Source organism: Calliphora vicina, chromosome 5 (genome assembly GCF_958450345.1).
Source record: "Calliphora vicina chromosome 5, idCalVici1.1, whole genome shotgun sequence".
Taxonomy (NCBI): domain Eukaryota; kingdom Metazoa; phylum Arthropoda; class Insecta; order Diptera; family Calliphoridae; genus Calliphora; species Calliphora vicina.
The window spans coordinates 1750029-1762946 of NC_088784.1; the positions used below are offsets into that span (position 1 = coordinate 1750029).

The 12918-nt window shown below is 29.4% G+C and overlaps 4 protein-coding genes across 5 annotated transcripts; 2 read left to right on the forward strand and 2 right to left on the reverse strand.

Annotated features, from left to right (window-relative positions):
• Positions 1-308: 308 nt before the first annotated feature.
• Positions 309-1956, forward strand: tsr (Cofilin/actin-depolymerizing factor homolog tsr). 2 transcript variants are annotated; one of them, XM_065510545.1, is made up of 4 exons: positions 309-463; positions 1207-1397; positions 1465-1570; positions 1635-1956. In XM_065510545.1, the coding sequence occupies exons 1-4, from the start codon at positions 461-463 to the stop codon at positions 1779-1781; spliced, it is 447 nt and encodes a 148-aa protein (XP_065366617.1). In that variant the 5' UTR covers positions 309-460; the 3' UTR covers positions 1782-1956. The 2 variants fall into 2 exon arrangements, with proteins under 2 accessions (XP_065366617.1, XP_065366618.1); XM_065510546.1 differs by lacking the exon at positions 309-463 and adding an exon at positions 1096-1119.
• Positions 1696-3615, reverse strand: Acsf3 (Acyl-CoA synthetase family member 3). The gene is made up of 2 exons (XM_065510543.1): positions 3340-3615; positions 1696-3285 (listed from the first exon to the last, which is right to left on the reverse strand). Exons 1-2 carry the CDS (start codon positions 3608-3610, stop codon positions 2162-2164), a joined length of 1395 nt encoding a protein of 464 aa, XP_065366615.1. The 5' UTR covers positions 3611-3615; the 3' UTR covers positions 1696-2161.
• A 936-nt stretch (positions 3616-4551) lies between these two features.
• Positions 4552-7178, reverse strand: thoc5 (THO complex 5). Its single transcript, XM_065513356.1, has 5 exons — positions 7019-7178; positions 6233-6940; positions 5961-6167; positions 5094-5630; positions 4552-5028 (listed from the first exon to the last, which is right to left on the reverse strand). The coding sequence occupies exons 1-5, from the start codon at positions 7103-7105 to the stop codon at positions 4789-4791; spliced, it is 1779 nt and encodes a 592-aa protein (XP_065369428.1). The 5' UTR covers positions 7106-7178; the 3' UTR covers positions 4552-4788.
• A 720-nt stretch (positions 7179-7898) lies between these two features.
• Positions 7899-11207, forward strand: Efr (ER GDP-fucose transporter). The gene is made up of 6 exons (XM_065510544.1): positions 7899-7931; positions 8746-8841; positions 8917-9133; positions 9446-9577; positions 10348-10533; positions 10606-11207. The coding sequence occupies exons 2-6, from the start codon at positions 8759-8761 to the stop codon at positions 10999-11001; spliced, it is 1014 nt and encodes a 337-aa protein (XP_065366616.1). The 5' UTR covers positions 7899-7931; positions 8746-8758; the 3' UTR covers positions 11002-11207.
• The last annotated feature ends 1711 nt before the right edge of the window (positions 11208-12918 follow it).

Below are 12918 nucleotides of genomic sequence, written 5' to 3' on the forward strand. Positions count from 1 at the left end.
AAAAAAACTTTTGTTTGTGAAAAAATAATTTTATTTGATGAAAAATAAATAAATATTTTTTGTAATTTTTTAATTTTTTGGATTGAAAATCAATTTAGATTAAATTAGATTATGGTTTTCTGATCAAATACCCTACCAGGAGTGTTAAAAGCTTATTGTAAACGTAAGCTTATACTTATTTACATTTTAAATATTATTCTATGCCGACTTTGGAAAAAACTGGCATCTCTGGAAACATGACACATTGAAAAAATGTATGCCAAGTCGTTTGTTTTGACGAACTTGTCAGCACTGTATGGTTTTCATCTTCCCTCTCGCTTTCTTTGCGGGGTTCAGTTTCACCTCTGTCAACTCTCTGTGTTCTGTGCGTCAGTCTGGTAGAAATTTTTTTAGCGTCTACACGCTGCAAGTTCGTCGCATTTTTTTTAATTCGTATCGTCTACACCCAAATTTTTTAAAAATGGTAAGGAAAAACTTTTGCTGGAATCAACAATTTTATAATTGTGTCCAAAAATCTCCCGAAATGTAAAAATTATCCAGCGAAGAAAACTAACTACCAATGGGGAAGTAATAAATCGGTAAAAATGGCAATGCATATAGACGGCAAAAATCACACACACATGCAAACAATATTGTTATACATACTGCCGACAGATGGAAAAAAGAGACATGTCTTTTAACAATGCTGCGGCCTCATCAAAAATTGATTGAAAAATTGTTTAAATTTAATTTTTAGAGGTTATACCGTCTAAAAATATATGTATATATCCATATATATTTTTATATGAAATTCATAAATTAGACGACCACACGCCGTTTAAAAATAGCCTTATAAGGTCAGAAATATATCGCATCAAATAGAGAGGGAGAGAATATGGTGAGAGGCGTCTCACCATTTTGCAATAAAAAATGGCGAAATTATCATCCACGGTTTTTGCAGAAAAGAAATTAAATTTTTATATATTTTTGGAACAAAAAATAAATATGATAAATACATTTTTTTTGGCTAGAAAGTTGAAAAGAATACGGCTTGTAAAAGTTTAAATTGACCTATGTCTTTGAAGAAATGTATATATATATAAAATACGTATGCGGTAGACGTGATCTCTTATGCGGCCGGTAAATTTTTTACATTTTGGGGTGTATATGTTGTTCAGCATTGGGCGTGGCTTAACATAGTATTCCAATATTTTTTTTTATCCATAGGCATCAGGAGTCACCGTATCTGACGTGTGCAAAACTACATACGAGGAAATTAAGAAGGACAAAAAACATAGATATGTTATCTTTTACATTCGTGATGAGAAACAAATCGATGTAGAGACTGTGGGTGAGCGTAATGCTGAATATGACCAATTCTTGGAAGATATTCAAAAGTGCGGACCCGGAGAGTGCCGGTAAGTGCAAATGCTGTCTATATTGCAGACATTTTGTAATTTCCATTATTTTCCGTATCTTCCAAAGCTATGGTCTCTTTGATTTTGAATACATGCACCAATGTCAAGGTACCTCAGAAAGTTCCAAAAAACAAAAGCTTTTCCTTATGTCCTGGTGCCCTGATACTGCCAAAGTAAGTAGAAAAATAAAAAATATGTACGTATGTATTTATATGTATGATGGTTTTCTGTCTGTAGGTTAAGAAGAAGATGTTGTACTCCAGCTCCTTCGATGCCTTGAAAAAGTCTCTTGTCGGTGTCCAAAAATACATACAAGCTACCGATTTATCTGAAGCTTCCCGCGAAGCGGTCGAGGAAAAATTGCGCGCCACTGACCGTCAGTAAGATGAATGCTTTTTTATTAACACCATTCTACCACCCAATCCAATAAAATTACATCAACCACAACACAATATTTGTATTTTGAAGCAGAAATAATGAAACATTGAATTTCAGCTTTTTATAAATAATAATAAAAATTAAACAAAAAAAAAAAAACACTAAAAATTACCCTTTATAATTTGCGAATTTTTTTTTTTATTTCTAAAATTTGGTTCTCTTAAAAAGAGAGATAAATATGTGTGTAAGTGAGAGTTGGTGACTCATTCGATAGTTAGTCATTTTTTGTTTTTCGTTCGTTCCCCTATTATCAGACAATTAGTCATTTTTATAATCAGAAAATGTAGACAAATAAAATTATAAAAGTGCACTTGATTGCAAATCAATCAATTTGAACAGTGATAACGGCCAATTTTTTTTAAAACTCCATTGCAGTAGGATACTATTTCACCAGTGCTGCAGAAAGTTTCATGATTAAATGTTATCATGAGACGTCCTACTACTACTCTATGCGAAGTTTGAAGCCTTTCCATTTGAATGTCATCTAGTTCCAACAAAACATTTTTATTTGCATCAACTATACGCAACCTTATATCTTTATTATCATGAATATCTCCTCCGCATGGTTTTGAATTTAAATAATCAATTCGGAAGTCAGTTTCAAGTAGAGAGTGTCCTGTGATCTTCAACCATGCTGAAAATATTGAAGGATTCAAGGGTAAAAAACAATATATCATTAGACGAATATTACGCAAACAATAATCCTTTATATACTCCATCATTCGATTGTCTCCTACAAACATTTTATCATATTCTTGAATTAGCAGTTGGTAAACTTTCGGTTCAGCAATTAATATATTGACGCGTTCCTTTAAAGGTATATTTATCCCCAATATAGTGCGCCAAGCAGACTTGGCGTCGAATGGTTCAAATAGAAATACGTGACTGCCCACACTTAAGGGGAATAACATGTTATAGATGTATTCATCATTATATCTATGGAATAATGGAGAAATAGAAAGAATTCTATCGGTTTCACATATATTCCACGTTTGCACTGTTTTTCTTATATGAGTGTTCAATTCTTTGTGACTCAGTAAAATAATCTTAGGAATTTCATCATTTTCATTGGTACATATATACAGAGCTCCCGAGGAGTTGTAGAACTCATTAAAAAGAACTCCTTCTAAAAACGTATTCTTCTGTGTAGCCATGACAATTTCAGGTTTTAAATCATTGTTAGCTTGATCCATATTGAGAAACTTGTGATCTATTTTTAACAATGCGATACTATTTTCAAAAGCTAGATTACGACTACAATTTTCATATTTATCAGAAGATATTAAAAGCCTTGTTTTATTTCTTTTGACTAAATTATCAAGTGCAGGATAGGTTTGATCACGTTTCAGTGCCATAGCTGTTTGTCCTGACATCCAAATGGACCATAGAATTAAAACCGTCAAAACATCATTGGAACTAAAAAATGCTATCGTTGAAGAGGATCCACTGCCTAGAATAATAATTGCTACAAGGAATTTAATTTTATAAAACACACACGTATTACCACATATATTGGATATTTGTCTTGATAGTATCTTGGAGTTATTATACAATTGCAGATAGGTGTATTGACCAGCAAAATCCTTTAAACAAATATTATCAGCGTACAATAATCCAATTTTAAATAGCGGAACTATCTTATTAACGCCATGAGTATATTCCTTATATTCTTGCAAATGTGACAAGCTTGTTGTGACCTTTAACAGTTTATCTATATTTACTTTGTCACAAAATAACCGCCTCAGAGTGCGATGTCCGAATAAAATTAATTGCATCTGTTTATAATATTTCATTATTTGTATCAATAAATATGAAATTGTGTGTGTTTTTCTCTATGATAGATATTACATACATATGTATGTAAATTTTATTTTGAAATTTCGTATATAAACTTTATAAAATATCCGTATTGTGTTTAACCCGTTGACGACCACGGGGACACCGGTGTCGCACCACAAAAATATTGAATAACGAAAAAAGAATGGGTTCCATTTTAATTTTAATTAGATCGTATACGTGTCTTTTATTCATGTGTTTAGATTAAAACAAGTTCGGTTAAAGCATATATTTTTTATTGTCTATGAAAACTGAGAGTATTATTAGTACTGTGTTCATGAATTAGTCTTACGGTCGTGAAAGGGTTAAGGTACAGTCCATAGAGCGGAAACTCGAAAAAAACTCAAACAAAAAAATTACTCAAAAAGTTACACATACGAGTGTTGTTTTTGTTTTCATATGGTTTTTTTACTAATACATTCTCACCACTTAGGTTTTTGACAACTGAGTTAGGTCTTTGACAGGAGAGTTTCCGCTCTATGTGTTTTCTCTATGGTACAGTCCATAGAGAATTATACATAGAGACGAGACACCCCGACTTGTCAAACAAAAATACAACAAATCACATGTCTGATACAAAAACAAAATACATTGACTAGCATGTATTTTGTTGTTGCCAGAGATAGGTTTTTGACAACAGACTTAGGTTTCTGACAATTACGTCTCGTCTCTATGTTACCCTATGGTACAGTCCATAGAGAATTATACATAGAAACGAGACACTCAGAACAAATCATATGTCTGATACAACAACAAAATACATTGACTAGTATGTATTTTGTTGGTTTTTGACAACAGACTTAGGTTTTTGACCATTACGTCTCGTCTCTATGTTACCCTATGGTACAGTCGTTTTTCATTCATTAATTCAAGATTTAAATGCGGATTAAACATTAGCTGTATTTTATTCAGTTATTCTTTAAACAATGAATTAAAAATTATTACCATAGAACAATATGACTACAAAGAATGATTCGATGAAAACATTGCGACATTTTGAATAAATGTTACATGTAGATGGGTAATAATAACAAAATAATATATTTTTTAAAGTTAGATTTTTTGCCTGCTGTGGTTTCCGATTCGAACCACCCTCTCTAGTTATTTTCTATGGCTATTATTGCTTAAAATAGTTAATAGATCCCTTTATAATTTTTTTATAAGGCCTTACACGTATACGTTTAGAAAATGATTTGATGAAACTCTTTTCTTTGTTGTACTCTAATGGCTGATAAAGCGGGCCCTCCGTTTCGAGAAATATATCAAAGCTGTACATAGTACGCAATAATTGCTTAGCCAAAAGGTTTAATGATGATGCCTTGGAATCATTTAAAGAGTTTGTGTAAAGTTCCATAATCTGAAAGGTAAAAATGGAATAATTTATTATGTATTACAAGTCCACATAACGTTAAGCATACATACTTTAATTGATGAATTATTCAATGCATTGTGATGACCATTCCAATGCACTGTGATTGTCCACAATGGTATGTTCATGGGATATTTGTTTGATATACTTATTAGACATTCCATTTTTGCGGAACTCAGTACTATAACCGCTCTAAAGAAACTGCAGGTTTCATCGGTCAGTTTCTGATTTATTAGTTGCGCGGTCGTTTCAGATCCTTCATATTCCTCCCAAGATATTGCCGACCACTGTACTAGTGCACAATTCGGCTTTGCACATCCCATTTTATTGTCAATGTATTCATCGAGGTTCTTATTCATAAACGACCGAATCTGTGTTATCAAAATTAGTCGAGAATGCCAATAACATTTTATTTTTTTGACACAATCGGATGTAAAATCTTTTAATTTGTGGATCTTATTGTGATCATTTTTAACACTGTTACACGATGTATTACCACATAAATGTTGAAGCCAGCGATATGGCTTTCCTAAATTATGCTTGGCAATTTTTTTTTGAAATTCCCCCAGGGATATGTTGTGATTTTGTAGCTAGATTAGTTTAAATAATTTAAAGTTATGATCAGGGCAAGTTTAAATATACACAATATTAGTTAGCAAAAAAGTTTAAAAAAAAACATGAAAATATCCACACCAATATGTTGAATAAAGTAAAGTACAATAAATAAAGTTTTTATTGCTTAAAATGGCTTATCCTATAAAATTTTGCAAACAGATAGAACACTTTGCAATTTACAGGAACACAGTATTTTCATGGAAATCTTTTATGGAACGCTTTATCCATATGTGTAAGATATTGACTTTCGGCTTTTTTATACATTTTATTAAATTATAGGTAGGTATATGGAAGTAAAAACTTACATTTAAACTAGCAGTGGTATATGGTACCGTATCGCCCATATCATCTTCGCCTATAAACTTTAGAAAATCTTGTAAAACATTACTTTCGGAATGATTTATTTGATTTTCATTTAAATGTATCTCGCAATGACCAGTAACAATTCCAAGTAATGGTAAATGATAGACTCTAACAGCGATGTAGTCATTTGGAAAATTCGCGTCAATAAACTGTAGACAATTCAAAATAAATTACAAATACAAATGTATGTAAATAAATAACATGCAAAAAATACCTTAATTTGAAGTGAAAGTGGATGTGGTAGAAGCAAGGATGATTGATCTAGGAGGTTACTTGTTTCATTCTTTTTCATTTCGTATATTTTTAATTCCTCTTCCGTTCCAAGTACGATTAGATCAAATCCTCCTTCTAGTTGCTCTATTGCGCGTAAATTTACGTAAGCCAAATATAAATGCTGTGGTAACATGTGTACTTTCTGCTCTAGTTTCCATTTCTGTTCTATTGGCATTTGTAAAGCTTCCTGTAGGGGGCGTGTGGCCTTCAGAAGCGTACGTAATGAAGGGGCAAACGTAGACAAGTTTTCCATCTTCACTATAATTTGGTTGAAAACCATATTTTTGTCATTCAAAAGCTTGTTGCAGTCGTCCGACAATTTTTTCCGCAAATTTAACTCTCTTTCTAAACGCTCAATGCGGTCTTTATGACTCAATTTCGATTCTGGAACGGTAGCAGTTCTTTGCTCATAGATATCAATGTCTTCATCCTGACTTTTAAACCTGTAGCAATGCTTTATTTCACGTTTCAAATAGTTTACTTCATATAAAAGATTTTGTAAATGTAAGCGATTGCAGTCAACTAATGTTTTCTGAGCTTGCAACTCCTCGCGACCAGAACGTACTTTATATTTAACCAAACGATTTATTTTTTTTATTACTACAAATTCCAAAGATCCTATTTTCAGTTTTTCATCCAGGTCAACTTTCTGTATAAAAGAATATCATGCATCTTAACATCACACATTTTCGTGGCGTTATTGGCCAAAATATAACATTTTACTAACCGTATCCTTTATGTTGTTTTTGGCATTTAAACAATCAGTAAATAACTGCTTTAATAATTCAAAATTTTCATTAAGCATATTAGCCATATTTTATTTACGTACTTTATTCAAACAATTTTACTTTGAGTTGTAATTATTTTAAACAAACATTATTTACGGCAACAATGTTTGACAACACTGTGTCAAGATGTCAATTAAACATTGATTTGCCAATTGGAATGTAATTGGCAACATACAATCATAAAGGCTAGTTGCCAACTATCCCATTTAATTATCATCTGGCAATGAAATTTTGTGGATCTTATTTTGTTTTACTCGTTCCCTTTTTTAAATTGAGTTTTTTAGTAATTCCAATACATTTCTACATGACACCACTTTGTGATGACACCAAAAATGTATGACTTGCTTCTAGACCAAAAAAAATATTTTCTATTTCTTAGCCATTGGAGTTGCTTCTTCTGATGATCGGACATTTATTTTTAATAATAATAGTTATATAGCATAGATAAATTCACATAGATCGGAAACTCTCCTGTCAAAGACCTAAATAAGTTGTGAGAATATATTAGTAAAAAAACTACGTTCAAATCATGCTAATTATGAAACATTTTTCTGTGTATGGATATAAATATCAAAACTATTTTTTCGGTATCCTTTACATATTTAATTAAAAAAAACTTAACTTGGGTAATATTTTTTTTAATATTTAATTTTTTGTAGATCTTCTCAAGGACTACTTATATTCAAATTTATTTATGTTTGAGTTACCAACTAACATTAAATTTGAATTGGAATGTATTACTTTTCTTCTAAATGAACAAGTAACCGGTAGTGTGTAGTTTATTATCACTAAAATAATTGTTTTTATTAGAGTAAAAACACTGTGACACTAAACATTTAATTAATTTGTACGGTAATCTGTTTAGATTAAAATTTAAATAACTTACAGTTTAATAAATAAAATTAAGAATTATCTGTTATTTCCAAGTCTCAACATTAAGTTAGTGCAACTCACAGAGTATTTTAGATTTTGTGGTTAATTACATTCCTTTATTTCACTTATAAGTAGCAAATTTGTTCATATTCATGTGGAGATGCACGAATAAATTAAATAATATGAATTTTCCAATTAAATAAGTGGTTATATTACCTACTTATTATAGCTTTTTGTTTGTAAATTTGTATAAATTACATAAGTCTGACGTGATTGTTATTTTTTATAAGATATTTTGAATCGTTATTTTGAATTATTTATTTATTGTTGTAAAGAAGACCGTTAAGATAAGCAACTAACTGACTGACTATCAGATAGACTGATTGACTATTTGTTTAAATTGTCAAAGTCATGTTCGGATTCAAGTTGATTACAATAAACAAACACAATGCTATCAGATATACTAATTAGGTTATTTGCTGAATCATGTTGGTCCTAAAGATACAGATAATTGAGAACTGTGTTTCTCTCAATTCAGTGATCCACATACAGTGAAGGAAATCTCAATCGTTTTCTAATTCTTTAGATGTGTGTTTGATGAGATAATGTTTGATGCCAAATAAGCTCTGAAAAAATCAAATTTATATTGTAGGTTATTTACAAATGCAACATACATACCTACATACATATGTAGTAAATATTGTGTATATTTTTTTCTGGACACATTTACTGTGTGTAATAGCTATTATTCTATCTTTATCATACTAATCAAATATTTTTTATGTATTTTCAGATCAACAAAAAATATGAATTTAAAGGCTTGGTCAGCGGTACTAGGTGTTTTCATTGGGTGTTGCAGTAATGTGATATTTTTGGAACTTTTAGTGAAGTAAGTATGAAAAGTGTGATAAGATTTCAATAATAATGCTGCTATATAATAAAAAATAACTTTTATTAATTTAAGACATGATGCAGGCGCTGGAAATCTTATTACTTTCTCACAGTTTTTGTTCATAGCTGTGGAGGGCTATGTATTTACTTCTAAGTTTGGCACGGTTAAGCCCGTGATTGGTTTTAAGGACTATGCCATTTTAGTGCTAATGTTTTTCGTAACCAGCGTTTGTAATAATTACGCTTTTAACTTCAATATTCCTATGCCTTTGCATATGATATTCAGAGCGGTAAAATTTAAGAAACAAATCAATAATTTGCAACAAGAATGTTATAAATCAAAACGATCGTTCAGTGATTCTAATACTATAAAATACTTCCATGGTTAAAGATTTTGAAACGTTTTAAAAACTTATACATAAATACTTGTACATTTGTATAATTTGTAGGTATGTATAAATATTTACAACATTCCAAACTCGTTAATTTCGGTAAAAGTAATTTGAAGAATAACATTATGACGATCTTGTTGCAAATGAGCGTTATACAGTTGCATTTGTACATAAATTCATTGTTTTACATTTGAAATTCTTTAATTTAAGGGCTCATTAATGGCGAATATGATAATGGGTATTTTGATACTCAAGAAACGTTATGGAATTTCCAAATATCTGTCTGTGATCTTAATTACAGTTGGTATAATTACCTGCACTTTAGTTTCAGCTACAAAAGTGGTAAGTGCATCATTTAGTGTTTATATATGTATATATAGTTTTTTAATTATTTCAATTTAAAGTAATAATAAAAAGGCAAAGAGATATTATTACAGATCTTACATCCAAAGTTACAAAATTACTTAGTAATCTGATTACTAAGAAAATATTTGATGTAACAATATAAAGATATATGTATAAACATAAATTTCTGTATACAAACATATCGCACTCGTTCAACACTGTATTAACTCAAAAACTTTGAAGTATTCAGGAGAGACAAACTGTATAACAACTGTATAAGAGAATTTGAAAATCCGAATATATCATTGTAAGCAAATTCCATTTGAAAAAATATTTACATTGTTTTGCTTTAAAATTTTTGCAATTATTGCAAAATAAATCTATTTTTTGAGTTAATAGAATTTTTCTTTTTTTTTATTATTATTTTATCAACAAAACAGTATCAACTCAAAGTACAATCAAATTTAAATAAAACAATTTGATTATTTTTAACTTGAATAAAGAAGGCATTTCTATTTCAACTTTTGTATTAACTCAAAATTATACCTTTTGTTGATATAGGAAAAGGGTCTCAAATGTGGTTTTCGAGATGAAAGAGTAATCGGAATACGTTGAAATTTATTTAGATAGATATTTACAGTAGATAGATGTTGATGTTCTTAATTGATTTCTTGCAAAAGTTAAATTTTAAAAATTTTGAGTTAACACAATATTGTTGAACGAGTGCGATATGTAAATTATATAACTCTTATCTATGTATATTTTAGGAGGATACTAGCAATCCGAAATTTAAAGATAATTCAGTTGATGACGAATATTCGGTGGTATTTTGGTGGTGTGTTGGCATAGGCATACTTACGGTTGCATTGTTAATATCGGCGTGTATGGGCATATATCAAGAAGTGTTATACAAGAAATTCGGAAAAAGATCAAGGGAAGCTTTGTTTTACACGGTAAACATTAAGTGGAATATAATTCATGAACATGTACATATAGTTTTCTAAATAATATGATTATTCTTGCAGCATTTATTACCTTTACCGGGCTTTATGTTATTGGGCAAAAACATTTGGGATCATCTAGCGATATGTGCTACCAGCGATGCCCTCGTCGTTGCCGGAATAAACACATATTTTCCAGAACAGATATTTTATTTAATATGCAACATGTTCACACAATATGTCTGCATTAGTTCAGTTTATGTGCTGACAGCTGAATGCAGTTCGTTGACAGTGACTTTGGTCGTAACGCTGCGCAAATTTGTTTCTCTGCTATTTTCAATACTTTACTTTAAAAATTCATTTACACTTTACCATTGGATTGGCACAATTTTAGTATTTACTGGTACAATCATATTTACAGAAGCTTATCCAAAATCATTGTTCACTGCAAAAGAAGCGAAGAAATCTAAAACATCGTAGATTTAATAGATTTTTAATATTTTAGTGAAAATTAAATTATACATATGTATATTAGTATTTGTATGAAATCAGTAAGTCCGTCCTAGTCATCACTTATTCAAAATAGCGATTCAATTGGTTCGCTTCGCAATAAAAATATGACTATGGCCCATCTTATTCTGTTATGATTATTATAGACAATAAAATGCTAATTTAAATTTGTTAAATCTTGTTGGTTGTTTAAATTATTAAAGTTGGATTCTTTACAGTAAGTAATCTTATCAATTTACAAGAACTAAAATAATATGCAATTCATTTTGAGTACTATGATAACTATGTATGTAGGTAGTATGTATTAACAATTGGTATCAATAGCACTTATAAATAAAATTTAGAAATAATCTTTAATTTTTAAGGTATTTTCAGACTGCTATACTGAGTGTTAATACTACTTGTTTAAAACGTACATATGTACGTATGTAATACAATTTCATCATCTAAGTTGTATTAGATTTTCAAATAATTTTCAGAAATTTTACAGGGGACACAAAAAACGTTTTAATATCTGTTAATCTGTTAATGCAGTTTTATTACTTATTTGATCTTATTTATAATGATAAATAATTATACAGCCCAATTATGAATAAAAAATTCCGCGGGAGTTTGTTCCCCGGGAGTTTTTTCCCATTGAATTTGAATAGGAAAAATGAGAAAAGGGAGAAAACTCCCGGGAAATTTTTATTCATAATTGGCCTGATAGTTTAGAAGAATTGCTAATTTTTTATTACGTACGTATTTTTTGCATTTTTAAGAGGAGTTAGCAACAATTTCATACCACTGTATAATGACGAATAAATAATTGTAAACATTTTTAAAGAAAATAGTAAATGTTTACTTATTATAACGTCTTGTATTAAAATCTAAATTTTTAAGTGGACGTAGCACGTTTGCACTCTATGTTATCGAAATGATTTTTTGATGTATGGTGGTCGGTATCATATATTTTTAAAACAATTCAAAAACAAAATAAAGTAAACAATAAATGTGAATGATGCAAATATAAACAATAAAATATCTTGAATATTATAATGAGTAAATAAGAGAAATATTGTTCAAAATGATTTCTTTACAAATGGAATATATTTAATATTTTAATTTTGAAATGTATTAAAATACAGCATTGTCTGAAAATATCTTTACTACCATAGTTAGCTCTTTTTGTGTTATATGAATGAGTCTTCAATTTGATTAAGCCCAACTTTAGTGAAAAAAAATTGATTTACAAAACCAAGATATATTGTTACTATCAATTTCATTTTAATGGTCTGTAACGACTGCTTGCAACATTCATCATGTTTATAAACATTTCCAGTGCTCGAAACTTCAACTTATAAACAATGTTGATAACACGCTGTTATTAACATCATTTATAAGTATAACAACATTAACTGTTAAAGCTGCTAATATTAACATTAAAACTATTAAAAGTTCTAGAAATAGAACCTGAAATTGAAAATAACTCCATATACATACATACCAAAAACCCCAAATTGTGATTAATACATATATATAATGTGATAAAAATAAATCAATCAAAATAACAGTTATAAAATGATTTTTATTTAAATGGTTTATTTGTTTTTGTTGTTTATCAATGGTTTAGTGTGAGGCAAACTATTCAATTGTTCTTGATCTTAATAACTGTACTTTATCTTTTATTTACATACAATAACATATTTTTAAAGAATATGATGAATATGAGTAAAAGAGTTTAGATTTTTTTTTAAATTGTGGTAAAACGTTCAAAACGTTTTCGTAAAATTGGTGAATTTTTAGATTTAAAAAAAAAAAATTTTTTCATTTCATTTAATTTATTGTAATATTTATGAACTTTTAAAATATTTTTGTAAAATTTAAAATTCAGTTTTACATATTTGT

Excerpts from the sequence above, each read along its gene's own strand:
- tsr (XM_065510546.1), top strand. Across the intron at positions 1,398-1,464 it reads TGCGGACCCGGAGAGTGCCG|CTATGGTCTCTTTGATTTTG; the intron begins GTAAGTGCAAAT and ends TATCTTCCAAAG. Across the intron at positions 1,571-1,634 it reads GGTGCCCTGATACTGCCAAA|GTTAAGAAGAAGATGTTGTA; the intron begins GTAAGTAGAAAA and ends TTCTGTCTGTAG.
- Acsf3 (XM_065510543.1), bottom strand. The coding sequence starts at position 3,610 with ATGCAATTAATTTTATTCGGACATCGCACTCTGAGGCGGTTATTTTGT. Across the intron at positions 3,286-3,339 it reads ACAAATATCCAATATATGTG|GCAGTGGATCCTCTTCAACG; the intron begins GTAATACGTGTG and ends TTATTATTCTAG.
- thoc5 (XM_065513356.1), bottom strand. The coding sequence starts at position 7,105 with ATGGCTAATATGCTTAATGAAAATTTTGAATTATTAAAGCAGTTATTT. Across the intron at positions 6,168-6,232 it reads CACTTTCACTTCAAATTAAG|TTTATTGACGCGAATTTTCC; the intron begins GTATTTTTTGCA and ends AATTGTCTACAG. Across the intron at positions 5,029-5,093 it reads TGAATAATTCATCAATTAAA|ATTATGGAACTTTACACAAA; the intron begins GTATGTATGCTT and ends TTTACCTTTCAG.
- Efr (XM_065510544.1), top strand. The coding sequence starts at position 8,759 with ATGAATTTAAAGGCTTGGTCAGCGGTACTAGGTGTTTTCATTGGGTGT. Across the intron at positions 8,842-8,916 it reads TTTTTGGAACTTTTAGTGAA|ACATGATGCAGGCGCTGGAA; the intron begins GTAAGTATGAAA and ends TATTAATTTAAG. Across the intron at positions 9,578-10,347 it reads TAGTTTCAGCTACAAAAGTG|GAGGATACTAGCAATCCGAA; the intron begins GTAAGTGCATCA and ends TGTATATTTTAG.